This window comes from Solanum verrucosum, unplaced genomic scaffold, assembly GCF_900185275.1.
Source record: "Solanum verrucosum unplaced genomic scaffold, falcon-dt-bn FXZP01000038.1, whole genome shotgun sequence".
NCBI lineage: Eukaryota > Viridiplantae > Streptophyta > Magnoliopsida > Solanales > Solanaceae > Solanum > Solanum verrucosum.
This window is the reverse complement of record NW_026020564.1, coordinates 1,869,662-1,897,524: the sequence shown is the minus strand read 5'-3', so window position 1 is coordinate 1,897,524 and position 27,863 is coordinate 1,869,662. Positions and strand designations below refer to the sequence as shown.

The 27,863-nt window shown below is 35.6% G+C and overlaps 2 protein-coding genes across 2 annotated transcripts in view; both read left to right on the top strand.

Moving 5' to 3' along the window:
• Positions 1-27,863, top strand: part of LOC125810235 (red chlorophyll catabolite reductase, chloroplastic) — a 1,038,333-nt gene that overhangs the window by 146,962 nt on the left and 863,508 nt on the right. The gene's annotated exons all lie outside the window — the stretch shown is intronic.
• On the top strand, positions 14-4,562 carry LOC125810234 (uncharacterized). The gene is made up of 6 exons (XM_049489740.1): positions 14-227; positions 1,277-1,512; positions 1,610-1,868; positions 3,126-3,305; positions 3,380-3,535; positions 4,160-4,562. Exons 1-6 carry the CDS (start codon positions 198-200, stop codon positions 4,325-4,327), a joined length of 1,029 nt encoding a protein of 342 aa, XP_049345697.1. The 5' UTR covers positions 14-197; the 3' UTR covers positions 4,328-4,562.

Sequence of the window (27,863 nt, the reverse complement as noted above, 5' to 3'; positions counted from 1 at the left end):
ATAACATTTTAAACTAAAATGGCTCCATGTAGATTACGGCATTAATACAAGTAAAGAAGACAAGCTCCATACTTCCAAAAACACTTGTTCTCACTATAATTTCATTCAAATAAAGCTTCCAATTTCACTAAATGAAGGGGTCTCTGTATATTTGAGGATTCTGTAGAAAGACCCTTCTGATTTATAGCTCAACTATAATGGCTGAAGAAATTTGTTTCTTTACAAAGGTATGTTTTTTTTTCTCTTTATTTTTGAGTATATTGTGCATGAGATCCAGCTAAAAAGTACTTCTTAGTGAGTTTTACAATCTTGTTGAAGCTGAACTATCTTCCCCTCTACTAATTGGTTTCTGGGTTTTTGCAAGAATGTGAATTTATGGTGGACTGCTGGTTTCAATGAGAAATTTACTGTATTTTTGTGATCTGAGTTTTGATTTTTTTTTTTGGTTTTTGTTTTGGGGTTTCATTTTCTTGGTTTCGCATTAAACAGAGTGAAAGAAAAATAATTTGTTTTTTTTTTTTGCTGTTTGTTCGTGGGGTTGTTGTGAAATGCAATTTTTCAGCTAAAATACTTACTTGAGTATTGGTTAAGTTCTCAAAGAAACGATTATCTCATGTTTGACCTTAGATTTTGAAGTTGAAACTTGAAGATTTGAGTTTCTGAAGTTGTGATTTTCGAAATTTGAGGTTGTGTTTGGATATGTAATTTACTTGGAAAAATTTGAAATGTTGTGAATGGAAGTCCCCAAAACTCTTTTTTAGAACTTGAGAATATTTGAAAATGAGATTTTTAAATTTGGTGGCTAAACAAACATTTGAAGATAAATTTTCAAGAACTACCCCAAAAATTTATGGCCAAACAGTAGCTAAGGAAAATGTATTGCTGGTGAGAACATTTTTATATTTTCTTTTTGATGGTTCTTGACTTCCTGGAGGTAAATTTTATGGAATAACTCAGATTGACATGTTATAGTCTCATGCTCAATTGATACATTATATGAAAAATAACTTGTGGTTGTTCAATAACAGTTTTCCTTGTCCCTCAAGCCTTTTAAGTTTAATTGCTCAATAGGCCGTGATTAGAGGTTATGTTGCTCGGACACTCAAAAGTGTTGCCACACCGTGTTGGATCCTCCAAAATGCACTACTTTTGGAGGATCTTACACGTACCCGATGAAATCTTTGAAGAGTCCGAGCAACATAGATTAGAGGTGTATTTGTGTTGCAATTTTGTTTTCCACCTACTTCATTATAGCCTTCTTTTATTTGAATGTCAGGATGCTCTCATCATAAAACCTCCCAAGAAATCTCCGGCATTGTTAAGGATGATAGTTATAGTGTTTGCAATGGTTTGTGGTGTTTATATCTGTTCAACCTGTCTTAAACAAACTAACACTGAGACAACAAGAAAACTCTTGAATATTGAAGTTATAGAAAGGCCTTGTCATGAATATGATACCGATCGATCTCAGATTCCGTACTTGCATTATCCTAAACCGAAAACCTTTAGCAGGTAGGTATTTGAGTTAGTTAGATTTGCTTATTAATCTTCAGTCTTTCTGCAAATTTGTCTTTTTAGTCATTTTATCTCCTTTGGCTATCTATTGTAGGGCTGAATGTTCCTGTAATCCTGTACGTCTGTTTGCCGTTCTGTCAGCACAGAGGTCTGGGAGTGGATGGTTTGAGACACTATTAAATAGTCATATTAATATAACCTCCAATGGTGAAATTTTCTCTGTCAAAGAGCGAAGAGAAAATGCTTCCTCAATCCTGAGGACTTTGGACATGGTTTATAATTTGGATTTGATCACCAGTGCTTCCAAGAATCACTGTTCAGCTGCGGTTGGCTTCAAATGGATGCTTAATCAGGTAAAATCATTTTGTTAATTCACATGCTTTCTGTTCCATGTCTTAAACTTAAAGTTTGGCTAAGTTGTAGCCAGGGATAAAAATGTTGAGGAAGGGTAGACATTTTTGATCAATAGTTGATCACACTCGAAGAAAGTGGTTTATCTTTTATGGTTCTTTCATAGTTTTGAGATTTTCAGACAACTTAAATGCAAACACCAATAGACTCCTTGAGATAGGGAGATCCTTTGCCTTCTGAAACACTTAGTTGTCAATAGTGGATGGCGCCTTTACCTTAACAGAGTTTTTTGAGAAATGGAATGGGCAGAGAACGCTCAACTCCGTTTGGCGTTTGGAATAGTGCTATGGACGCTTAATATTATTGTAAGTAACTTTGTATAATGTTTTAAAGTTGGCTAAGGATTAGCATTGGCTGGTTTTGATTTTTCATGTCCACAATAAAAGTAGAATACCCTTTGTAAAGTGCTAGAATTTATTTTCGGGAGATTCCAATTCCTTGTATTGTTTTGGAGAGGATTTGATCTAAATCGTTATCTTTTCATAAATTGTTTTAAAGTTTTCATCTGGCTACTGATTGTGCCACAAGAAAACTTTTGGCTTAGTTAGATTTGGTCAGGTTGTGTTGTGTCATTTGGATTAAAAAATTATTATCTCACCATATAAGATTTATATTGTACTTGAGTTAGCTTTCTATACAGCATTGCATATACTCCCCTCCCCGTTTCAATTTGTTTGTCTAATTTTGACTTGACACGAAATTTAAGAAAGTAAAGAATACTTTTGAATCTTGTAGTCTTAAACTAAAGATATGTAGAATGCATCAAAATGTCTTTTAATCTTATGGTATTAAACCTGCCACATGAAAAGTTGAAACAAAAGAGTTGCCAAAAAGGAAAAATAACATTCTTTTTGAAACGGACTAAAAAAGGAAAGTAAGACGAACAAATTGAAACCAGAGGGAGTAATAAAATCATGGTAGAGATCCATTCAGGATTAGTATTGTTGATTGTGCATCAAGTGAATGGTATTTTGAGATTACGTCTCATCAAATTAGTTGGTGTATTTGTCAGCACTCATCTGTGTGCGGCGTAACAGAAAAATGTGTGCTTTGTATAACAGCTCTTATAAATATGCTACACTTTGTTATTTACAGCCTTTCTTGCGTAGAGTATGATCTAGCAGAATATTCGATATACAATGTCTTCAGTCTAAATGCTTATCCCGGAAAAATTGACTGACCAATCTTGACAAATGCAGGGGTTGATACAATATCACAAGGAAATCGTTGAGTACTTCAACAACAAAGGTGTCTCCGTAATATTTCTTTTTAGAAGGAATCTGCTGCGCCGTCTGGTTTCAGTGCTTGCGAATTCCTATGATCGTTATGCTAGACTCTTGAATGGAACACACAAATCTCATGTGCACTCAACTGAGGAGGTAACTCCTTCAATCCATTACTCCCTATTGTGTCATAAGACTATACAGTCTGATCATTTTGCGGCTTTTTCTAGGCTTCCACTCTTGCAAAGTATAAACCAGAAATCAATACAACATTATTAATCACAGATTTGAAGAGAATGGATGCGTCAACCAAGGAGGCATTGGAGTACTTCAACAGTACTCGGAGCATATTTTTGTATTATGAAGATCTTATCAAAGACCACACGGTAAGAATAGACATTTCTGAAACTATTAGTCTATAACATTTTGTCATGAATCACTGCATGTATTTAAAGCCAATAAGTTTAGATAATTTCTCATATGAACTGATATATCTAGTCAAGTTTCTTGTTCACATTGTATGCACTCTGTTGAATTTTCCCTAAGCAAAGAAATTTGCCTCTACTGACTCGAAACATTTTGATTTACCCTCCTTTATACTTCGGTTCCTTTCATACTCTTGCCATTAGTAAGTCGTCTCATATTTGTCCTTGACTTTTGAAGGTGTTCCAGTGTAGACTTCAGGAAGAAGGTCCAAATTTACTGAATTGTCTTTTATATGGTTTGAAATTACCCTCTGCTATACTTCTTGTTGGAGCTCCCTTAGAGTCCAGCAGTTACTAGTCAATTTGCTAACGGTGAAGATATGACTTGCAACCAAGTATAACAAAGGATAAAATTAAGATGTTTCATATAGTAGAGGATAGCTTTTGGCCCTTTTACTTTCTTTACTTGACCAACTGTCTGGGCACTAAATGACTGAAGGGGCTAATTCATTCATTCGTTTCCCTTGTTATCTGTAAATATACTTGTTCTTTTGTGTTGCTCATTATTTTCTGGATTATTTGCAGAAATTAGAAGACGTTATAGAGTTTTTAAGATTGCCACAAATGAATTTAACTAGCCGCCAAGTTAAGATACACAGCGGACCACTGCAGGAACATATCAAGAACTGGGATGATGTGAATAAGACATTAAAAGGAACAGCTTATGAGAGTTTCCTCCGATCTGACTATTAAATTTTTCGCCTTAGTTTTTTGATGAAGGGGGAGATGTAGATATAAAGAGAAATCTAGTTTAGCTCCAGTTTTTCTTTTCTTTCCACATTGCAAGTGTAAGTATAAAATAGTTGTCTTCTTCTTTTATCATCCAATCTTTCAATGTTGCTGGTTTCTAATCTCTTCTGTAAGTTAACTATGAAAAGACTAAATGTGCCAATTGGTGCATGTGATGAAAGGTTCTTCAACTTATTCATTACTTAGTAGTATGGCATTTTGATCATTTTTTTCCCATTAGGTATTCAGTATCCATATTGAAGTCTAAGTAAATTCAGATTTGCGCCAGAAAGTCCCACACTAGGGGTAAAACACTCCCTAACAAAGGTGACTTTGTATTTCGGGAGACTCAAACTCAACATCTTTGGTTAAGAATGAATGAGTACTTACAATTCCACCACAACTCTTGTTGGTAGTATTTTGACCATTTAAATATGCTCTGGATGATATATAAGAATATGTGTTATATTAACTCTTGTTGGTAGTATTTTGACCATTTAAATATGCTCTGGATGATATATAAGAATATGTGTTATATTAAGGAAAAACTACCTAATTATAAATATATTTCTATCTTATATACCAATCTACTCTATTCTAAGATACAGATACATAGGGAGAGAAACATGGGAGAGAGGAGAAATGTAAGCAAGAGAATTAGTGTATCGTAGATAGATGCAAATCACATTTGGGTAAAATGTATCTAAAAAAAATTACACCTAATTTGATCCGCATATATTAGATACATATATCTTGCGAATGAAAAGTGGTACGGAAGGTAATTTTTCAGAACTATTGCGAGGGTACCTAAGCTAGTGAAATTCGTGTTGTTTGCTCTTATAATGTTGACAACTGGCCCATTTCATTTGGGTCCATATTTATCAAGTTCTCTAAGGTTTTAAGTAATTTTTTATTTTAAGTTTCTTTTTTGACGAGATTGTCCGTTAATTGCATCGGAGCTCAGGACAACTCAATCTAATATCATAATACAAATGTTCAATTTCTATTTTTAAAGCTTAACTTTTTACAAATTTATTTATTATAACCTTATTATTTGGTCGATTCATGTATTTACTCACATGTTCTTAAATTGTACCATTTAGGTAAATAATAAATAATGTGGTCACCTCTTTCCCATTTCTATCATCTCAGATTGCCCATTAGCAATTATTAGGACACCCATAGAAATTTGATTTTTCTTTTTCTGGATCTTCGATTGATAGGTTGGATTCTGCATTTAACTTTTGAAAATTTTGAATTTTGAATAGGGTTTTGACTTTTTTGAATTTTTGGATGTATGAAAATTTGATATTTTATACTTAATATTAATCGTATCTCTATCTTCACATGATAGAACTGAATTTTTATACACACCATCTTTTCTAGAGAGATTACATTGAATATGTTATTATATGGAATATTTATTTCCACCTATTAGAGATAAGCTCATATACCTAATGTTGAAAGATAATATTGATATGTTCAATTATGTCTTGGTTTCTTATATTCCTAGTTTGTATAGGCTTTTTCACTGCCATACCTTTTTTATATATATAGACGTTATAGCGACCATCCTGGGCCTTCCACGATTGTTGACCTGTCTCGGACCGGGGAGGACGTTCTTCAAGACAGGACATACGGTATAGAAAGGATCATCTAAGGATCTTGTCTGGACGGAGATGTGTCTTTCCTAAGCAAGACGGTAAAAAACAATCAAGACTTTTAAGAATACTTTTTATATATATATTTCTATTATATAGAAGAGTGAAGTCCATGGACGACCAAGGCTATTTTCGTAATTTTATGATTTATCTAAGGGCATATTAGTCTATAGATATAATCAGTTTTATTTTCTTGTTAGCCGTACTTTCTGGAATGTCATTTCTCTTGGGATCCTATTCTTCTTCCTCAACTCTCTGGTTCTTCTATCTCTTCAAAATATTCAATTTTGGTTATCAAAGCTCCTCATAATAATTAATCTATCTCAATTTTAGTTTTCAAGAAAGGTGCTTCTGAGCAAGTCGCACACACATATATATATATAGTCGTTTGAGGAAATGTGACACTGGATCCTTGAGGAAACATATTTGATTATACCATGATTTTCTTATCTTATTTGAAGTTTATTTTCTTTTGAATGAAAGCCAAAAAATATTACCATAAATGCTTTGACTTTTCCTAAAAGAAAAATATAATTTTCTTTCATAATTGATTTATTATTTTCTTAGAGGAAAAATCTGAAATCCTATAAATTGAATACATATCTTCTCATATACCAATAACACAAAAGCATTCACAATGTAGACGTTTAAGCGTTTAGTTTATGGAGAGATTTTCTCTCTACAATTTTAATATTTTTTTCATATAATAATATTTGCAGTTGTAAGTTTCTGCATGACGTCATGATCACTTTCGAACCCAACTTTCAAACTCAACAACTATATGATCATCAAGACATGATTTTATTTTGCTTAGATTAGAAATTTCCTGATAATAGTTTTTCATTATTTGCATGAATATTTTATATCTAATTGCGATGAGAATGAAAAATTAAGAAAACATAACATGAACACAATATTAGGACATTCATTTTTATAAGAAAGAGAGAAATACACTCAAAATTTAAAATTCAAAATAAACAAATTGATCAATCTAAAATCAAATTTAAAACAATTCAATTCAATTGAATTTGAAAATCAACATTTTTCCTAATTTTTTTCCTAATTCATTTAAACACTCGAACATCCAACCCTACAATAAACTATAGACAACTTGAGATGACTTTCTAGTGGCAAATTAAGAGCCAATAATACACTATGGGCGGCGATTTGACATCAAATACGAGCAGCTTCAAAATGGTACTTTTTAACATAACCATCAATATTTGTTGGGCCTTTTTCTTTATACTTTGTTCCTAGTGGACTCTCGTCCAAAGACCCGGAGCTAGTAGTCTACGTGCAGGTTCAGTCGAATTCAATAAATTTTATTCAAATAATATATTTATATTAATAAATGTATTAAATATGTACAAATATTAACTTTATTATCCAGTTAGTATTACTTAAAAAAGCATCATTATAAAATTTAGAATCATAAAGTTAAAATTCTAATTTTACGTCTGTGCTCATAAGTTGTTTTTAGTTTAAAGTATATATACTAACGCGTAATATTCTCCTTTAAGGATGCGTGAAAGATCAGACAATCTATCATAAATCACAATTTCACAATCAATAATTTAATTATTCCAATTTAGTGTAATTTGATAGTGCTTTAAAAGGTATTTTTGGGGGTGAAGCGCACTAAAAACTACGTAATGTGGGGATACAAATATCTTAGGGCGTAAATTAAAATATGTATCGATCCGTGGAAGACTGTTACAACATTTTGGGAATTATGCATGAGCTTTAATGTTTTGAGTGTTCATTTGGAGCCAAATAACTTAATAAGTCAGTCTTTAATACTTTTTAATTTAAATTTACATGACGCTGTTTGATTTGACATAAAATTTAATTTTGTTCTTGAAAATTATGACTTAAAGCAAATTATAGATATTTGTGTAAATATAAATAATTTCTTTAAGGACATAAGGATAATTTTGAAGTTAGGTTATCTTAATTATAAAAAATACGACATTTTTTTTTAAAAAATATACTAAAAGAACAAAGGAATCACATAAATTGAAATAGATAGAATACTTATACTCAAAATTTGTTTATAGTAGATTGGGAAAAATGTCTGAAATATATTCGAATTTTGATCGAAATTGCTGTAACAATACCGAACTTGGGAAATGACCTTTTACCCCCTGCACTATTTAATAGTATATTTTAAAGGTATATATGTGTCCACGTGGACATCATAAATATTGCATTATTATAAAGAGTAACGTGTCCACCATAAATTTGCATTATTATATATAGTAACGTGTCCACGTGGGCACATATATACCTTTAAAATACACTATTAAATAGTGCAAAGGTAAAAAGTTCTCCATAAAGTTTGGTATTGTAACAACAATTTCGGTCAATTGGAATATTTTTCAAATCCTTTTCCCTAGTAGATTAGTCAAACTAAAAAACTCAAAACTCTCTTTTACTTAAATCTTTTCAAATCAGTTTTTGGCTTTAGAACTTCTTTCGATACTAATCTACTAATCTTTTTTTTTTTTTTATATTAAGTGTTTAAAAGTTCTATTTCCAAAAATAAAAAATAAAAAATTGTTTCAATGAGTCCTTGTGATTTGTTTTCTAGTTTTATGCTTTCAAATAATATCTTTATATTATTTTTATTTTTATTTCTTGAATTATGAGGAATTAGAATATCACTTTAAGTATGTTCTATGACTTCTATCATATGATGTTATATGTATAATGCATCTTTATGTTTTTCAATTTTTCACGTAAGAAACAATATCTTTTATAATGATTGTGATTTGTGTCTGTTTTTTCATGCTTCCACACATATGTATTGAAGAACTAGGTTTTTCAGCAATTATGTAAAACGTATATACAAAATTAAGTAAATCAACACAAGAATTTTCATGTGGAAAAACACCTACCCTAGGAGAAAAAACTACGACCAATAAACTAATCAATATAGCACCTTTTTCCCTCTACAATTCTCCCTTATTATGGCTCACTTGTTCAAAGAGATCTATCTAGCCAAGGAGGTCCTTGTAACTCAAAACAACTTATTTATAAATTTTAGATATAAGGGTCAAAAACACACCTAAATTTTCATTTTTTTTTTTGAGTTTCATATCTAAACTATTGAAAGTGTGAGTTTCATACCTAAACTATCCACTCTCATCATGGTGTGTGTAATACACTCTCTCTTTTATTTAAAAAATTGTCACAGCACACTCTACATAGACAAAATATTTCACCTTGACAAAAATTAAATAAATTATTAGTATTAGTTAAAGTTAAAGATTAAAATATTTATTCCTCAAAAATAAAATGTAAAATAATTTTCTTACAACACTCCACCACTTCCTCTCACTGTAGTCCCCCATACCAATTTTTTACTTTTTTCTTTAAAAAAATTCTACCCCACCTCACATAACCCCCGCTTTCAATTTTTTATCTCGTTTTGTATATAATTATTTTTTTAAAAAAATATTTTTTTTACTTGCTGCAAGACTCTTTTTAAAATATATTTTTTATTTATGTTATTATCTTCGGTACTGTAACACCCCGGAACTTGGAAAGGAAAAAATTGTAGAAAAATGTTGTTGAGATCTGGTTCTACGGGACATATCTACGAACCATTGAAGTTTCTACGGGTCGTAGGATTGGTTTGGACTTGATTCGATTTTGATGTGAAAGATTGGGATCTACGAAAGAGTCTACGAACCATAGACTAGTCCACGGGCCGTAGAATGTTCTCATGGAAAAGGCTAAGGATTTTTGGGCTCCAGTAACTGTTCGACGGATTGACATGATGGACCATAAGATGAATGAAGGGTCATAGATGGTTCCCATAGAAGTGATCTTGTAACATCTCGCTATTTGAAAGAACTAGGAAGAGTTAAAATTGGAAATAGTCATTTTAGGAAAGAATGGAAAATCTGGAAATTTGGTTAAGTTATGTTAAGTTTGGGTTTTTGATCAACTTCAAATGACCATAAATCCTAGCTCAGGATGATTTAGGTGTGCTTCCAGATATCGTAGGAAAGATCTTGGAATAATCTTTCCAACGCCACCGAGTTTACTAAATTCCGAGTTCGTATAAGTGAGATATGCCCATTTGAAGTTGGGATGTTCAAATAAGGAAAGTCTAATCCGGATTATAGAAGGGCATTATGGTCTTTTCCATACCCCATGACTTAATTTCGTTTTTTGGTAATTAAGTGAGGTCTAAACTGATAGGATTCAGTTTACGCTTTTACAATATTGAGTTAGGGTTTTAGAGAAGAGAAAAGAAGAAGAGAAAGAGGAGAAGACGCAAGAATCGTCAAATTCTCGAAGCTAAGATCGTGGATTTCGTCAAGGGGTAATCCCTATGAGGTATGTGAGATCACATAGCGTTGGGTTAGTTCACCCACACATCAATCATGATTCAATTCAGCGAAGTTGTGTTATTTTGAAAGCAAACCTTATGAGTTCTTGATGAAATTCGTTTGAAATCTTGTAGGTTCTTGTTGTTGAAGTTTCTTGAGTTTGATTCATGATTTTAGGTGTGATTTCGAGTAGAATCTGATGTATTTTGATGGTATAGTTGATTCTAAGTGTTTGGGAAAGAACCAAGTCAAAATAGGGGGTTTAGAGATGAAAAACGAAGAAGAAAAGTCGAAACACACCTGGGCAGAGACCTATGGCGCCGCCCCTCTCAGAGCCCCAAGAAGGGAAATCTGAAGTTTGGGCCCTGGGGTGCCGCGCCATCCAGCGCGCCCCACCCCAGCTTCTGAAGTTTCCCTTTTGGCTCCCTGCGCCTCTCAGAGCGCTAGGAATGCCAGTTCTTCCCATTTGTCCCCCTTCTTTTCGTATTAGTTCCTTAGCAATGTACCTATATTTCCTAGTTTATTCCAACAATCTAAGGTACGTGTAAACATCATGAAATCATACATAAACATGAGATCATGAACCTTGAATCCATAATTCAATTCAAGGAAAGTTAAGAGTCAAGTCAAGAAGTTAAGAATCAAGTCAAGAAGTTAAGAATCAAGTCAAGAGAAGTTCATAAAGTTCAATTTTTTTTTTTAAGACTTAAGCCTTGAGTTATCTAATGATAAGAGTAAAAGTTCATTTCTTCAAAGATTATAAAGGAACTAAGTATTCCCAAGAGTTTAAAATGTTTTCACATTTGAACAAGAAAGGGAAACATCGATTTCCAAGAGAGCTTTTAAGCTAAGTTTTGAGTAATTATCTCAAACCAAAGAAAGAAGTTTTGTTTTAAAGACATATGAGCTAAGTACATTTTTGGGAGTATTATTGAGCACCGATATGGAGACGTGAGTTCATAATAACTCAAGTCTCCATAAACCATGTAGCCATCATGGGTAGTAAAGGATCATACTTTTTAAATGATTCCTTAGTGCTTTTAAGCATAGACTAGTGGATCCACTTAGTTAAGACGTTCTATATGACGGCAAAGTATAGGATAATTCTGGTAGCGTGGGCAAGACGTTATATCACCACTTAGGCTCATGGTGGTGGTTGTCGGTTAGAGAAACTCCCACAGTATTATATTACTTTATATGTAAACTGAGTTGTTATTGCATTTGTTTAACAATTTGAGTTGCTACCTCCGGTTTTAAATGCTTTGTATAACTGCACCATTATTGTTGTTTATTTTGCATTTGAGTTGAGTTATTCATGAGTTGAGCAAAGCCAAGGTAAGCGTTCCTTTCAGATTCCTTTCAAGCTTATGTTATGTTTAGTTTTCCCCTCGCATGCTCGTACATTCAATGTACTGATTCCATTTGGCCTAGATCTTCTTATGATGCATACACATGTCATCATGAGCATCACCCAATGCCTCGTTGATCCAGTTGAGCACTCAGAGTCAGTTGGTGAGCCTCCTTGCTTTTCAGAGGCTCATTTTACATTGCTTTAGTACTTTAGTTGTTTGGATGATTGGGGGTCTTGTCCCAACACCCCTTCTTATTTTAGAGCTTCATAGACATTTAGAAGTTCAGTTGTCTTTACATTATTTTTTCATATGTTGAGACTTGAGTTGCCATTTTGGCCAAGTTGAATGTTTGACCTTTAAACGTTCTAAGTTATTTATTAAACAGTTGAGTAGAAGCGCATTTGATCATTGTAATAATGCTTAGAGTCTTCCGCTGAGTAAGTAAGCCAGGCCAAGGGTTCGCTTGGGGCCAATAATGGTTCTCGAGTGCCACTCCCGCCTAGGGTGTATGCTCAGGGCGTGACAAACTTGGTATCAAAGCACAAAGTTCAAGAGTCCTAGGGAGTCTATGAAGCCGTGTCTGTGGAGTCTTAGTTATCGGTGTGAAACGCGCCACATCTATAATTAGGAGGGTGTGACACTTGGGAAATTACCTCACTTCTTTCACACTCATTTCGTGCGATAGAGTTCATCTCTATAAAGTCTTTTTCTAATTCGTCCTTGTGCGTGTTTTTAGTTAATCATACCTCCACGAAGAGTTGTCAGAGGTCGTCCTTCTAGGCATAATGTTGAGGAGCAAGGGGTACCCAATGTACCTGAAGTGCAACCCCAAAGAGAAGTTACCAATGATGAGTTTAGGGAAGCGATAAGAATGTTGAGTCAAGCTGTGACCAACCAAGCTAGGCAGAGAGAGAACTGACAGGAAGGGAATGATACTTCGAGGATTTGTGAGTTCTTGAGGATGAATCCTCCAATTTTTACTAGTTCAAGCACTACTGAGGATCTAGAGAACTTCATTGAGGAGCTGCAAAAGGTGTTTGAGGTCATGCACGTTGCCGATGCTGAGCGAGTTGAACTAGATGCATATCAACTGAAGAATGTTGTTAGGACTTGGTTTGACCAGTGGAAGAAGGGTAGAGCTGAGGGAGCACCACCTCCGAGTTGGGCTTGTTTTGAGGAGTCCTTTTTGGGGCGTTTCTTTCCCCGAGAACTGAAAGAGGCCAAGGTATGAGAGTTTCTCTCCCTTAAGAAAGATTCACTAAGTGTTCATGACTATGGGTTGAAGTTTACCCAACTATCCCGTTATGCTCCAGAGATAGTGGAGTAGCATTAGTTTGTTTGTTGCTGGGTTGTCTCGTCTGTCGAGTAAGAAAGGTAAGGCTGCAATGCTAATAGGTAACATGGATATAGCAAGGTTGATGGTCTATGTGTAGCAGGTTGAGGAAGAGAAGTTGAGGGATATGGAGGAATTCATAAATAAGAAAGCGAAGACAGGAAATGAGTCCGGGCAACAAAGAAGTAATGTGAACCGTTCGTCCTTTCAGCAAAAGCAAAAGGGACCTGCTCCATCATCTGCTAGTGCACCTGCACCCAGAAACAAAGGTGCGTACAATAGTCAGAGCACTTCAGGGCTAGACCCGCCCAATCTCAGGGTAGTGTGGCACAATGAGGTAACTGGGCTTCTGCATGTGCTAAGTGTGGTAGAACCCACCCAGGTAAATGTCACGATGGCTCCACAAGTTGTTTCAAGTGTGAAAAAGAGGGTCACTTCATGAAAGAGTGCCCTAAGAACCACCAAGGAAATGGAAATCAGGGCAATAGAGCCCAATCTTCATCAGTTGCTCCACCAGACAGGGTTGCACCTAGAGGAGCTATTTCCGGTACTGGCGGAGGAGCAAACCGCCTTTATGCGATCACAAGTCGTCAAGAGCAAGATAATTCTCTCTAGATGTTGTCACTGGTATGATCAAAGTCTTTACTCTTGATGTTTATGCTTTGCTAGACCTTGGAGCAAGTTTATCTTTTGTGACTCCTTATGTTGCAAATAATTTTGATGTTCTTCCTGAGAAACTTTGTGAACCCTTTAGTGTTTCTACACCTGTTGGGGAGTCTATTCTAGCTGAGTGAGTATATCGTGATTGTGTCATTTCCATCAATCACAAGAACACCGTGGCTGATTTAGTTGAGTTAGACATGGTAGATTTTGATGTCATTCTTGGTATGGACTGACTTCATGTCTGTAATGCCTCCATTGATTGTAGAGCTCGAGTTATTAGGTTCCAAATTCCTAATGAGCTAGTTATAGAGTGGAGTAGTAGTTCAGCAGTGCCTAAGGGTCGTTTCATTTCGTACCTTAAGGTGAGAAAGTTAGTTTCCAAGGGGTGTGTCTATCACTTAGTCCTAGTTATTGACTCTAATGTTAAGATACCTTATATCCAATCAGTTTCAGTAATAAAAGAGTTTCCTGAAGTCTTTCCTAATGATCTACCCGGAGTCCCTCCTGAGAGAGAAATAGACTTCGGTATAGAAATTCTTCCACACACTCGTCCTATATCTATTTCGCCATATAGAATGGCACCAGCAGAGTTGAAAGAGCTAAAAAAGCAGTTGAAAGATCTCCTAGATAAAGGTTTCATTCGACCAAGAGTGTCATCTTGGGGCGCTCCGGTCTTGTTTGTGAGGATGAAAGATGGTTCCCTTAAGATGTGTATAGATTGCCGCCAGTTGAACAGGGTTACTATCAAGAACAAGTATCATCTTTCAAGAATTGATGATATTTTCGATCAGCTTCAGGGTGCTACTTGTTTCTCTAAGATAGTCCTCAGATCTGTCTATCATCAGTTGAAAGTAAAGGAGTGTGATATTTGCAAGACAACATTCAGGACCCGTTATGGTCATTATGAATTCTTAGTTATGTCCTTTGGTTTGACCAATGCGCCTACAACATTCATGGACCTTATGAATAGAGTATTCAAACCTTATTTAGATATGTTTGTTATCGTATTCATTGATGACATACTAATCTATTCGAGGAATGAAGAAGATCATGCTAGTAATCTCAGAATAGTTCTCCAAACTTTGAAGGATAGAGAATTATATGCCAAGTTCTTTAAGTGTGAGTTTTGGCTTGAGTTTGCGGCATTCTTAGGCCACATTGTGTCTGGAGAGGGAATTAAAGTTGATACCCAGAAAATAGAGGCAACGTAGAATTGGCCCAGACCCACATCTCTAACTGATATTAGGAGTTTCTTGGGGTTGGCTGGATATTATAGAAGGTTAGTAGAGGGGTTCTCATCTATTTCATCCCCTTTGACTAAATTGACTCAGAAAATAGTCAAGTTTCAATAGTTTGAAGCTTGTGAGAAAAACTTTCAGGAATTGAAAAAGAGATTGACTACTGCCCTAGTGTTGACCTTACCAGAAGGTACACAAGGCTTTGTTGTATATTGTGATGCGTCTAGAGTTGGTTTGGGTTGTGTGTTAATGCAGAAGGGCAAAATCATAGCTTATGCCTCCAGATAGTTGAAAGTTCATGAGAAGAATTACCTAACCCATGATTTAGAGTTGGCTGCCGTAGTATTTGCTTTGAAGATATGACATCATTATTTGTATGGTGTTCATGTGGATGTGTTCACCGATCACAAGAGTCTTCACTATGTGTTTACTCAGAAAGAGTTTAATCTCAGACAGAAGAGGTGGTTAGAATTACTCAAGGATTATGACATGAGTATTCTTTATCACCCAAGTAAGACTAATGTTGTTGCTGATGCTTTAAGCAGGTTGTCTATGGTTAGTGCCACCCATGTTGAGGAATAAAAGAGAGAGTTAGCGAAAGATGTGCATAGACTTGCACGATTGGGAGTTCGTCTAATGGATTCCACTGAAGGAGGAGTAGTGGTGATGAATGGGGATGAATCATCATTAGTGTCAGAAAGTAAAAGAGAAGCAAGACCAAGATCCCATTTGCTTGAATTAAAGGCAAATGTTCCTAAGCAAAAAGTATTGGCTTTTGAACAAGGGGGGGGGGGATGGCGTATTGAGGTATCAAGGTAGGTTGTGTGTACCAAGGGTGGATGAACTCCAAGAAATGATCATGGAGGAAGCTCATAGCTCCAGATACTCAATTCATCCGGGTTCCACAAAAATGTATCGTGATTTGAGAGAAGTTTATTGGTGGAGTAGTATGAAGAAGGGCATTGTAGAGTTCGTTGCTAAGTGACCGAATTGCCAACAAGTTAAAGTAGAGCTCCAAAGGCCCGGTGGTATGGCTCAGAATATAGAACTTCCGTAATGGAAGTGGGAGATGATCAATATGGACTTCATCACAGGTTTACCAAGGGCTCACAGACAGCATGATTCTATTTGGGTGATTGTGGATCAAATGACCAAATCAGCCCACTTTTTGTAGGTAAAGACTACCCATACAACAGAGGATTATGCTAAGTTGTATATTTAAGAGGTAGTTAGACTTTATGGGGTGCCAGTTTCGATTAATTTAGATAGAGGTGCCCAATTTACTGCGTAGTTCTGGAAATCTTTTCAGGAAGGCTTGGGTTCAAATGTGAACTTAAGTACTAATTTTCATCCTCAGACAAATGGGCAAGCATAGTGCACTATTCAGACCTTAGAGGACATGTTGAGGGCTTGTGTGATTGATTTTAAGGGGAATTGGGATAATCACTTACCTCTTATTGAGTTCGCTTACAACAATAGTTACCACTCTAGCATCCAGATGGCTCCTTATGAAGCTCTTTATGGGAGAAGATGTAGATATACTATTGGATGGTTTGAAGTTGGTGAATAAGGGTTGATAGGACCAGACTTAGTGCATCAAGCTATGGAGAAAGAGAAAGTGATTCAAGAGAGGTTGAAAACGACGCAGAGTTGTCAGAAATCCTACACTGATGTTAGGAGAAGGGAGTTAGAGTTTGAAGTAAATGATTGGGTATACTTGAAAGTTTCACCCATGAAGGGTGTTATGAGATTTGGTAAGAAATGGAATCTTAGTCCTCGGTATATTGGTCCTTACAAAATATCCAAGAGGATTGGCAAAGTAGCTTACGAGTTAGAGCTACCACAAGAGTTAGCAGTAGTTCATTCGGTATTTTACGCCTCCATGTTGAAGAAGTGCATGGGAGATCCTTCACTTATCATACCAACTGAAGATATTGGTATCAAGGATAGCTTATCTTATGAGGAGATTCCGGTTCAAATTCTAGATCGTCAAGTTCGCAAGTTGAGGACTAAGGAAGTAGCATTAGTCAAAGGTCTTTGGAAGAACCAATTTGTTGAGGAAGCTACTTGGGAAGCTGAAGAAGATATGTAGATGAGGTATCCACATTTCTTTGAAATCGGAGAAATTCCATATCAAGGTACTAATTCTCTTCTTAGTACACTTTAATTTATAAGTTGGCATGTTGTATTTGCATTGTTTGTTAGGTGTTTGAGCTGAATGTTAGATGTTACACCCTTAGCCTAGAAAGAGTAATCTCATTGGAGGACAAATGTTCCCAATGGGGAGATATTGTAACATCTCGCTATTTGAAAGAACTAGGAAGAGTTAAAATTGGAAATAGTAATTTTAGGAAAGAATAGAAAATCTGGAAATTTGGTTAAGTTATGTTAAGTTTGGGTTTTTGGTTAACTTCAAACGACCATAACTTCTAGATCAGGATGAGTTAGGTGTGCTTCCAGATATCTTAGGAAAGATCTTGGAATAGTATTTCCAATGCCTCCGAGTTTACTCAATTCCGAGTTCGTATGAGTGAGATATGCCCATTTGAAGTTGGGCTGTTCAAATAAGAAAAGTCTAATCGAATTTTAGAAGGGCATTATGGTCTTTTCCATACCCTATGACTTAATTTCATTTTTTGGTAATTAATTGGGGTCTAAAATGATAGGATTCAGTTTACGCTTGTAAAATATTGAATTAGGGTTTTAGAGAAGAGAAACGAAGAAGAGAAAAGAGGAGAAAAAGCAAGAATCGACAAATTCTCGAAGCTAAGGTTGTGGATTTCATGAAGGGGTGATCCCTTCGAGGCATGTGAGATCACATAGCGTTGGGTTATTTCACCTACGTGCCAATCATGATTCAATTCAGCAAAGTTGTGTTATTTTAAAAGCAAACCTTATGAGTTCTTGATGAAATTCATTTGAAATCTTATGGGTTCTTGTTGTTGAAATTTTTTGAGATTGATTTATGATTTTAGGTGTGATTTCAAGTAGAATCTAATGTATTTTTATGGTATAGTTGATTCTAAGTATTTGGGGAAAGAACCAAGTTGAAATAGGGGGTTTAGAGATGAAAAACGAAGAAGAAAAGTCGGAACGTACATGGGCAGGAGACTGGGGCTCCGCCCCACTCAGAGCCCCAAGAAGGGAACTCTGAAGATTGGGCCCTGGGGCGCCACGCCAGCCAGGACCCCTCACCCCAGCTTCTTAAGTTTCCCTTCTGGCGCCCCGCGCCTCTCAGAGCGCCAGGAACGCCAGTTCTTCATATTTGTTCCCCTTCTTTCCGCACTAGTTCCTTAGCAGCGTACCTATGTTTCCTAGTTGATTCCAACAATCTAAGGTACGTCTAAACATCATGAAATCATACATAAACATGAGATCATGAACCTTGAATCCATAATTCAATGCAAGGAAAGTTAAGAGCCAAGTCAAGAAGTTAAGAATCAAGTCAAGAGAAGTTCATAAAGTTTTTTCAAAAGTCTTTACAAACTTTTCAACTTTGTTTTAAGACTTAAGGCTTGAGTTATCTAAGTATAAGAGTAAAAGTTCATTTCTTCAAAGATTATAAGGGAACTAAGTATTCCCAAGAGTTTAAAATATTTCACATTTGAACAAGAAAGGGAAACACCGATTTCCAAGAGATCTTTTAAGCTAAGTTTTGAGTAATTATCTCAAACCAAAGAAAAAAGTTTTGTTTTAAAGACATATGAGCTAAGTATATTTTTGGGAGTAGTATTGAGCACCAATATGGGGACGCGAGCTCATAATAAATCAATTCTCCATAAATCATGTAGCCATCGTGGGTAGTAAATGATCATACTTTTTTGATGATTCCTTAGTGCTTTTAAGGATAGACTAGTGGATCCACTTAGTTAAGGCATTCTATATGATGGCAAAGTGTAGGACAATTCTGGAAGCGTGGGCAAGACGCTATATCACCACTTAGGCTAATCGTGGTGGTTGTCGGTTAGAGAAACTCTCATAGTATTATATTACTTTATATATAAATTGAGTTGTTATTGCATTTCTTTAACAAATTGAGTTGCTAAATGCACCATTATTGTTGTCTACTTTGCATTTGAGTTGAGTTATTCATGAGTTGAGTAAAGCCAAGGTAATTGTTCCTTTCAGATTCCTTTCAAGCTTATGTTATGTTTAGTTTTCCCCTCGCATGCTCGTACATTCAATGTACTGATCCCATTTGGCCTAGATGTTCTTATGATGTAGACATAGGTAATCTGGATCAGCACCCAACTCCTTGTTGATCCAGTTGAGCACTCAGAGTCAGTTGGTGAGCCTCCTTACTTTTCGAAGGGCTCATTTTACATTGCTTTAGTACTTTAGTTGTTTGGATGATCGGGGGTCTTGTCCCAACATCCCTCCTTGTTTTAGAGGCTTCATAGACAATTAGTAGTTCAATTGTTTTTTCATTATTTTTTTCATATGTTAAGACTTGAGTTGCCATTTTGGCCAAGTTGAATGTTTTACCTTTAAACGTTCTAAGGTATTTTACTAAACAGTTGAGTAGAAGTGCATTTGATCATTGTAATAATGCTTAGAGTCTTTCGCTGAGTAAGTAAGCCAGGCCAAGGGTTCACTTGGGGCCAGTAATGATTCACGAGTTCCAGTCCCTCCCAGGGTGTAGGATCGGGGCATGACAAATCTAGACTTAGTGAAATTATAAAGTTCAAGTTTAAATCTTTACGGACCGTAGAAGTTTCTACGGGCCATAGGAAGTGGCTGTAGGAATTGTTCACATTTTAAGGCCCTAGTAAGTGGTTCTACGGCTGACTAGTACGGGCCGTAGGAATTCCTACAGATCGTAGGTCGGAACCGTAGACCACTTCGACAGTTTTAATGAAGGATATTTTAATTTGGACTTTTCTGATCCCTTCTAAGCCTAAATCTCGACCCTTAACCCAATGAAGGGTCTAAAAAATATTAAAACATTATTTTACATCCTTAAACATTTCAATGACTTAGAGCAAGGATTCAAGATGAGAAAATCTAGGGTTTTTTAACGTTCTTCGTATTTCGTCAAGAACTTTGTTCTTTCGGGTCATAGTGAAAGACTGAGGTCGTTATCACGCCCTACATCTACTTTTTATCACTAAAGAATAATCTAGGGCTACATCCTTAGTTTTGATAAATTTTAAGATGAGTATCATTGTTGAGTTATGTGTTATATTCCTTATTTTGAGCTGTTATATCTTGCGTTGAGAATCTTGAGTTGATTGTTCATCTCTATTTTTAAGCATGAAACCTATTATTGAGTTATTATTGAGCTTTTATTGAGAATTTGTTAACCAAATTCGTTTTTCTTAAATTGATGTTTGAGAAAGTAAAGATGAGTTTTCAGTAGAGTTTAAAGAATAATTTTGAGTAAAGTATGAGGGGACTAATTGATTCCCAAATGTATCATTTTTACATTGAGAAAGAGAATTTTGATTTTCATAAAGAGTTAAAACATTTTTGAGTGATAATTGAGACATTGCCTCTTAAAGAGGATCTTTTGAGTAATTACCTCAAAACAGAGAAAGAGTATTTCTACATGAGAATGAGTCTATATATTTATTGAGACTAGTATTGAACACCGATATGGGGATGAGTTCAGAAAACTCACATTCCTCATAAACCATGTAGCCAACATGGGTAAATGATCATACTTTTTAGATGACTCCTTATTGATTTCGAGTATACCTTTAGTGGATTCACTTAGTTGAGGTGTTCTATACCTGACAAGGTATACGAAAATTCTGGCAGCGTGGGCGAGGCACTGTATCATCACATAGCTTATAGTGATGGCTGCCGATTAGAGAATCTTCCAAATAAGAGTAAAAAGTGATTTATTGTATTTTTATATACATCCTTAAGTTAGCATCTTTTATTTATGAAGCTTTAAAACTTTCATCTCTTACTACTACTTTATATTGAGGTGAGTTGAGATGAATATTCTTCCAGCCTTATCAGTTCTGTAACACCTCGGTCTTAGAAAGAACTAATTTTAGAAAGAGCTAAATTGGAAAGAGCTAAATTGAGATTTGTTCAAGTTAGACTTCAATTGTGAGTTTAGGGTCGACTTCAAACGGTCATAACTTTCAACACATGATGAGTTAGGTGGCCTATGAGATATCAAATGAAAGATCTTTGAGTCCTCTTTCCAACGCCACCGAGTTTGCTGAATTCTGAGTTCAGAAGAGGGAGATATGCTCGTTTGAGTTCAATCTGTCGAGTTAAGGAAATTCATCCGAATTATGGAGGGGTATTTTGGTCTTTTCCTTACCCCACTTAGTCCACACGTTTACACCCAAATTAGGGGTCAAAGCTGATTAAAATAGGTTTACACTAAAGTCTAAAAGGTTTGGAAAGTTAGGGCAAATTTCAAGAGGAGAAAAGGGAGAAAAGCTTCAAGCGTTCAAAATTCTTACGAGCTTTGAGGATTTTTGCCAAGAATTTGATTCTATCGAGGTATGTAAGTTGTCATAGTGATGGGTTTGTTCAACCACACGCCAATCATGAGTTTCTTTATGAATTCGTCCATGAGATTGAGCATATTGAGAATCTTGTTGAGTTCTTGGGGTTCTGTGCTTCATTCTTAAATAATGGAGTTCTTGTTGAGTTCTTGAGGCGAGAATTGCGAATGAGTGTTGTTCGTGGTGGGTTTTGGTGTGGATTTCGTTGTTAGTGTTGGATTTATGTTTCCAATGGAGTTTAAAGGAATTCATTCGATTATAGATGAGTTAGGGCATGAGATTGAGAAAGAAAATTCATCAAAATTCTGGGCAGGGGCTTGGGACAGCGTGCCACCATAGGGGTAGAACTACTGTCCAGTAGTTTGGGGCCTGGCGTGGCGTACCACTCAGTACGCCCCAAACACTGGTCAGTAGTTTTGGGGCTGGCACCCCGCGCCACTCAGTGCGCCAGGGTCGTCAGGTCCCCTACCCTTCTGTCCTTCTTTCCGCGTGTGTTCCCTCGAATCGTACCTATGTTCTTTACTTGATATTCACATTTAAAATCTTCATTAATACTTGAGAGATCATGCATATCCAAGTCATAACTCTTGAATTCATAATTCAAATTCAAGATAGAGTTAAGAGTAAAGTTCGAGGAAGTTCTTTTGATTCATTTGAGAAGTCTTTTGCAAACTTTTAAAAACTTATTTTAAGACTTGAGTACTTGAGTATGAGGATGAGGAGAGTTGAGTTTCATTTTTTCAAAATGAATATATGGGAACTAAGTATTCCCAAGAGTAAATACGTTTACATTTAAAATGAGAGGAAACCTTGATTTCCAAATGAGTTCATGAGGAGTTTCGAGCACTATCTCTTGTAAGAGAATCTTTTGAGTAATAATCTCAAAGTTGAGGATGAGGAAATGCTTTAACCATATGAGCATGAGTTATATTATTAGGAGTAGTATTGTGCACTGATATGGGGACAAGTTCAGACAACTCAAAGTCCTCATAAACCATGTATGCCAACATGGGTAAATGGTTATACTTTTTAGATGATTCTTTATTGCTTTTAAGCATAGCTTAGTGGATCAACTTAGTTGAGGATGTATTATACTCCGGCAAGGTATAAGACAGTTCTGGCAGCATGGGCGAGATGTTGTATCATCACATAACTTTAGTGATAGTTATTGGTTATAGAGTCTCCCAAATAAGAGTAAAAGAGTTATTATTGTGTGTTTTAAATACATTGAGTTATTATCTACTATTTTGAAAGATTTCTTTATAATGCATCTTTATTGTTGCTTCTATATTAAATTGAGTTGAGTATTTCTGAGTTTGAGTATCTTTGAATATCTTTGAGTATCCTTGAGTTGAGTTGAGTTGAGATGAGGTGAGTATGTTCTTTCTTTTTATTAGTTCAAGCTTGTGTCTGTGCTTTAGAGTTCCCCTTGCATGCTCGTACATTTCATGTACTGACGCCATTTGGCATACATTTTTCATGATGCAAATACATGTAATCAGGGTCATCAACAGACGATCCGTTGATACCACTTGCAGTTCCAAAGTTTCTTTGCTGAGCCTCCTTGCTTCGAAGGGTTCCATATTTACTTTCAGTCGTATTAAGATGATGTGAGTCTTATCCCGACTTTCATCATAGTTGTTAGAGGCTTCGTAGACAGTAGAGTCTTGAGAAGTTTGTTTAATTTTCAATTGTTATTGTTCTATACTTGAGTTACCTCTTTGGCCAGTTGGATGTTTTCTTTAAAATATTCTGAGTTATCTATTTTGAGACTGTTTGAGAAAACTTTTATTTTGAGTTCATGCATTATTGATTAAGTCTTCCACTGAGTATGGAGCTAGGCCAAGGGTTCCGTTGGGACCAACAATGGTTCTCGAGTGCTAGTTACATCTAGGGCGTAGGCTCGGGGGGTGACAAGTTCAGTTATTTATTTATTCAGCTTTATTACATAGTCGTACATTCAATGTATTGATGTCATTCGACCTGCATCTTTTTATGATGTAGATAAATGTGTTCAGGATCATCAACAGACGCTTCGTTGAGATCACTTTGCACTCCAGTTAGCTTTTGGTGAGCCTCCTTTGTAACACCCTAAACATTTCTAAGTCAAGACTCGAATACTTCTTCATTATGAATGGGATTTTTATGAGTGATTTTAAATTTTCTTAGGTGTTAAGGTTACTAGACGTAACACCTCTAGTTTCAAAAAGAACTAAAGAGAAATTTGTTCAAGTCAACCATCAGTTTTCTCAAGTTTTGGGTGAACTTCAAATGACAATATCTTTTAGCACATAAAGAGTTTGATGGCTCATGACCTTTCAAATTAAACTCTTCGAGTCCTCTTTCCAACTCCACCAAGTTTGCCTCAATTAGAGCTTTGAGTAAAAAATTATGAGTGATTTACTAGAGACGGTCTAACCTAGCAGCAGCTCCATGATGGCTCCATTTTACAGAGTGATTACGAACCTCACTGTCCGCTGGAAAATTATTATGACTTCCAACTCATTTTATTTATTTCTTTAAGGGCATTTTAGTCCTAAAACCCTTAGGAGGTTATCTAAATTATCCTAAACGTGTAGAAAAATCAGTTTTGATAATTAAACCCTCTCATTCACTCCTAAATTTCTATGCTCAAGAAACTTTAAGAAACGCTAAGGCAAGGGTTCATCTTCCAAGATTCTCCTTCAAGTTTCTTCAAGAATATTTTTCGTCAAAGTACGTAAACTTTCATAGTGTTGGGTTTGTTCACCCTCACGCTAATCATGTGTATTTCATCCATAAATTCGTTCTTAAATTTTATTGATTGAGATTCTTGATGAAGATCTTGAGGTTTTATCTTCATTATTTAATAATGGAGTCGAGTTGAGTTGTGAGGTGAGGGGTCTCGCGAATGAGTTTTATTCTTGATGAACTTTGTGTGGGTTTCATTGAAAACGTTCTGGTTTTATGAAATTTGTGAAATTGGGCAACAAAATTGCATTAGGTATGAATTGAATTGAGTTTGGGAGAGGAAGAAAAGATCAGACAAATATTTGCACCCAGGTATGTGTCGCGGAGGCACTTAAGATTTTTAGTATCCAGTCGAGCACCCCTCTCTGCGTCATGGTGAGGATACAGAGTCCTCTGTCTCAAAAATTATTTCGCGACCAAAAATAAAATCCTTCTCCGCGTCTCGCCAGTGCTTTCCAATTCGTGTCATTGCTCTCTTCTTATTACTAACTATATAAGCTTTCATCAATCATTGAGAGATCCTATGTCTTAATCATAGCTCTTAAATTCACATTTCCAATTAAAGTAAAGTTAAGAGGAAAGTCCAAGAGGTTTTTTTGAGTCATTTAGAGGAGTATTTTGTAATCAACCATAGTTTTGAGCTAAGTCTTGAGGAAGTAAGTATGAGAATGAGAAGATTTGTATTCATGAGTCTCTATATTGTTATTGAGATCCTTGAGTGGAGTTGTTTATTTCCATAATTTCTCATGAACCCTATGAGTTGAGTATTCTTGAGATGAGAAAAATATTTGAATTCTGAGTCCTTGAGCTCTTGAGTTCCTAATCCTTTTTGAAATTATATTGCTAATTATTTAATTTCCATAGTTATGCATAAAGATCCTTGAGTTGAGTTGTTCATATCCATAATTCCACATGAACCCTAGGAGTTGAGTATTCTTGAGATGAGTAGTATCATTAAGTTCTGAATTATTGAGTTCTTGAGTTATGAGTATTGAGTTTTCTATATGATTATTGAAATTCTGGATTTAATTCGTTCATGTCTATATTTCAATATGAACCCTATTTTGAGTTATAAGTCTTGATGAGTCTTTGAAAGTCATTTATTGTGTTTTAAACTGAGTTTTGAGGAAAAGTTTAAGGAGACAATTTTGGGTAAAGTTTAAGGGAACTAAGTATTCCAAAATGTATCATTTTTACATTGAAACTTTGATTTCTAAATGAGTTTATGAGGAGTCCTGAGCATTACCTCCTTATAAAGGATCTTTTGAGCAATTATCTCAAATGGAGGAAGAGTTATGTTTTTAAACATATGAGCATGAGTATATTATTGGGAGTAGTATTGAGCACTAATATAGGGATGAGTTCAGACAACTCACATTCCTCATAAACCATGTATGCCAACATGGGTACATAATCATACTTTTTAGATAAATCCTAAGTGTCTTCGGGCAGAGTTTAGTGGATCCACTTAGTTGAGGTGTTTTATACCCTGATAAGGTATAGGAAAGTTCTGGTAGCGTGGGCAAGACGATGTATCATCACGTAGCTCATAGCGATAGTTGTCGGTTAGAGAATCTCCCAACTAAGAGTAAATAGTTTATTAGTGTTTTTTATAATCTTGAGTTATTATCTGTTGTTTTAAAATCTTTATATATTGCATCTTATTATCACTGGTTTCATATTGAGTTGAGTTGAGGTGAGCATGTCTTCTATTTCTATTAGTTCAGCTATATTTGTATGTTTTAGTTTTCCCCTTACATGCTTGTACATTAAATGTACTGATGTCATTCGATCGGCATCATTTTATGATGCAAATACAGTGTTCAGGATCATCAACATGCGTTTCGTTGAGACCATTAACATTCCAGCTAGCTTGGGTGAGCCTCCTTGCTTCCGAAAGGCTTCACATTTACTTCTTATTTTGTTAAGTTGTTGGGGGTTCTATCCTGACACCTATCTGAGTTCTAAAGGCTTCATAGATAGTTTAAAGGTCAAAGAGTCTTTCATTATTTCTTTTTTTGTTGAGATTTTTTGAGGTCATGAGACATTTATGTAACATTCCTCCTTAGAAAGAGCTAAATTGGAAATAGCTAAATTGAGATTTGTGCAAGTTATTCTTAGATTTTGAGTTTTGGGTCAACTTCAAATGACCATAACCTTCAAAACAGGATGAGTTAGGTGGCCCAAAAGATATCAAATGAAAGGACTCTTGAGTCCTCTTTCCAACACCATCGAGTTTGCTAAATTTTGAGTTTGGATGAGGGAGATATGCCAGTTTGAGTTCAGCCTGTCCGATTAAGGAAATTTACCCAAATTAATGAGGGGTATTTTGGTCTTTTCTTTACCCCCATTAGCTTTAAACATTTTTGGTAATTGTTTCTACCAAGTATACACGGAAGTGTACGTGGTCGCGCAAGTAATATAGATTCTTTAAGAAATGAGTTATCGTTCCCAAGGGACTTATGATCAATTTATATTTAACACTTAATTCTACAAATAAAAATAAAAGTAATCTTTTCAAGAATTGATGATTGATTGTTAACTACTACTAATTATGAACTTAAATAAAAGTAACTAATTGTGAACGACTTTAATATTATGTTTCAAGCAAGTAAAAAGCAATTCTAGGGCTGCAGCATATACTGAATATCATGTATCATACTATTGGCAAGAACTAATTTCAGTTGTCAAGTTACTGGTTTATAGGGTTAATTATATGAGTCGGGCTATACACCTCTCGTCGCCTACCCCAATTAGCTACCTAACTACATTGTTGAGCGGGGATAAATAGACTAATTGGCGAGCATTTATGTTTCATCCTATTTTGTCACCAAGCGAGTTGTTCGTCCGGGCGTCACTCCTGAACACAAATCACCTTGACTTAACGAGTCAATCAAGCTCTCTATATCCTCTGGTCTATCTAACCTCTCCTCTCCCGATTTTAAGGTTAAAAAATAGATTTATCTCTAGATGGCAAGTCAAGAAATACTAAAACAAGAATATAGAAGTAACTTACAATGACAACTAAGAATTAATTCATAAAGCCTTTAATAATCAACAATCCATTCGTAGATACAGCCCCAGAACTAGGGCGTTTAGCCACTCATGCTATTAGAAAACCACCAAATACAATTGTTCATGCGATTTCCTGGAAAATAGAAGACTTAGAAGATCAAACCCGATTACAAACGTAGATACTTTCTCTTGCACACAAAAATAAAAGTCGAACCCTAACAATGGAGTCCTAAGGGTCTATTTATAATAGTTAGGAATAATAGAGTCGAATTCTACTTCAACTAAGTGTCCTTTTTAAATAAACTTTTGCCACAACTCTGCAAAAGACTGAGGCATCGCGCCCAATTCGCGCTTGGAAGGCTGGCGCGCCGCACTGCCAGTGCGCCCAAATGTAGCCCCAGTAAAACCCCCTTGGCGCGTCGCGCCTGGCCTGCGCCAGTAATGCTGGGCGCCACACCTAGTCTTTGCTCCTGGAGTTGCTTTTCATCTTTAACTCCTTTTTCTTCCTTGACTCAATCACTTCCCTTAGGAACCCTGCAAAATTGCTAATCATATATGTTAGTATGCAATCATTGCAATCTTAAGCCAAAATATGCTAGTTAGATTAGTGAATGTCCTAAAACTTACGTTAAAGATGGTTAATTTGTAGTAATTGGGCATATTTATATGCCCAAGATCAGTAATATTTTAGGGGTTTA

Coding starts and splice junctions, on each gene's coding strand:
- LOC125810234 (XM_049489740.1), top strand. CDS start 198: ATGGCTGAAGAAATTTGTTTCTTTACAAAG. Junction 1,513..1,609: donor AAACCGAAAACCTTTAGCAG/GTAGGTATTTGA, acceptor TATCTATTGTAG/GGCTGAATGTTCCTGTAATC. Junction 3,306..3,379: donor ATGTGCACTCAACTGAGGAG/GTAACTCCTTCA, acceptor GGCTTTTTCTAG/GCTTCCACTCTTGCAAAGTA.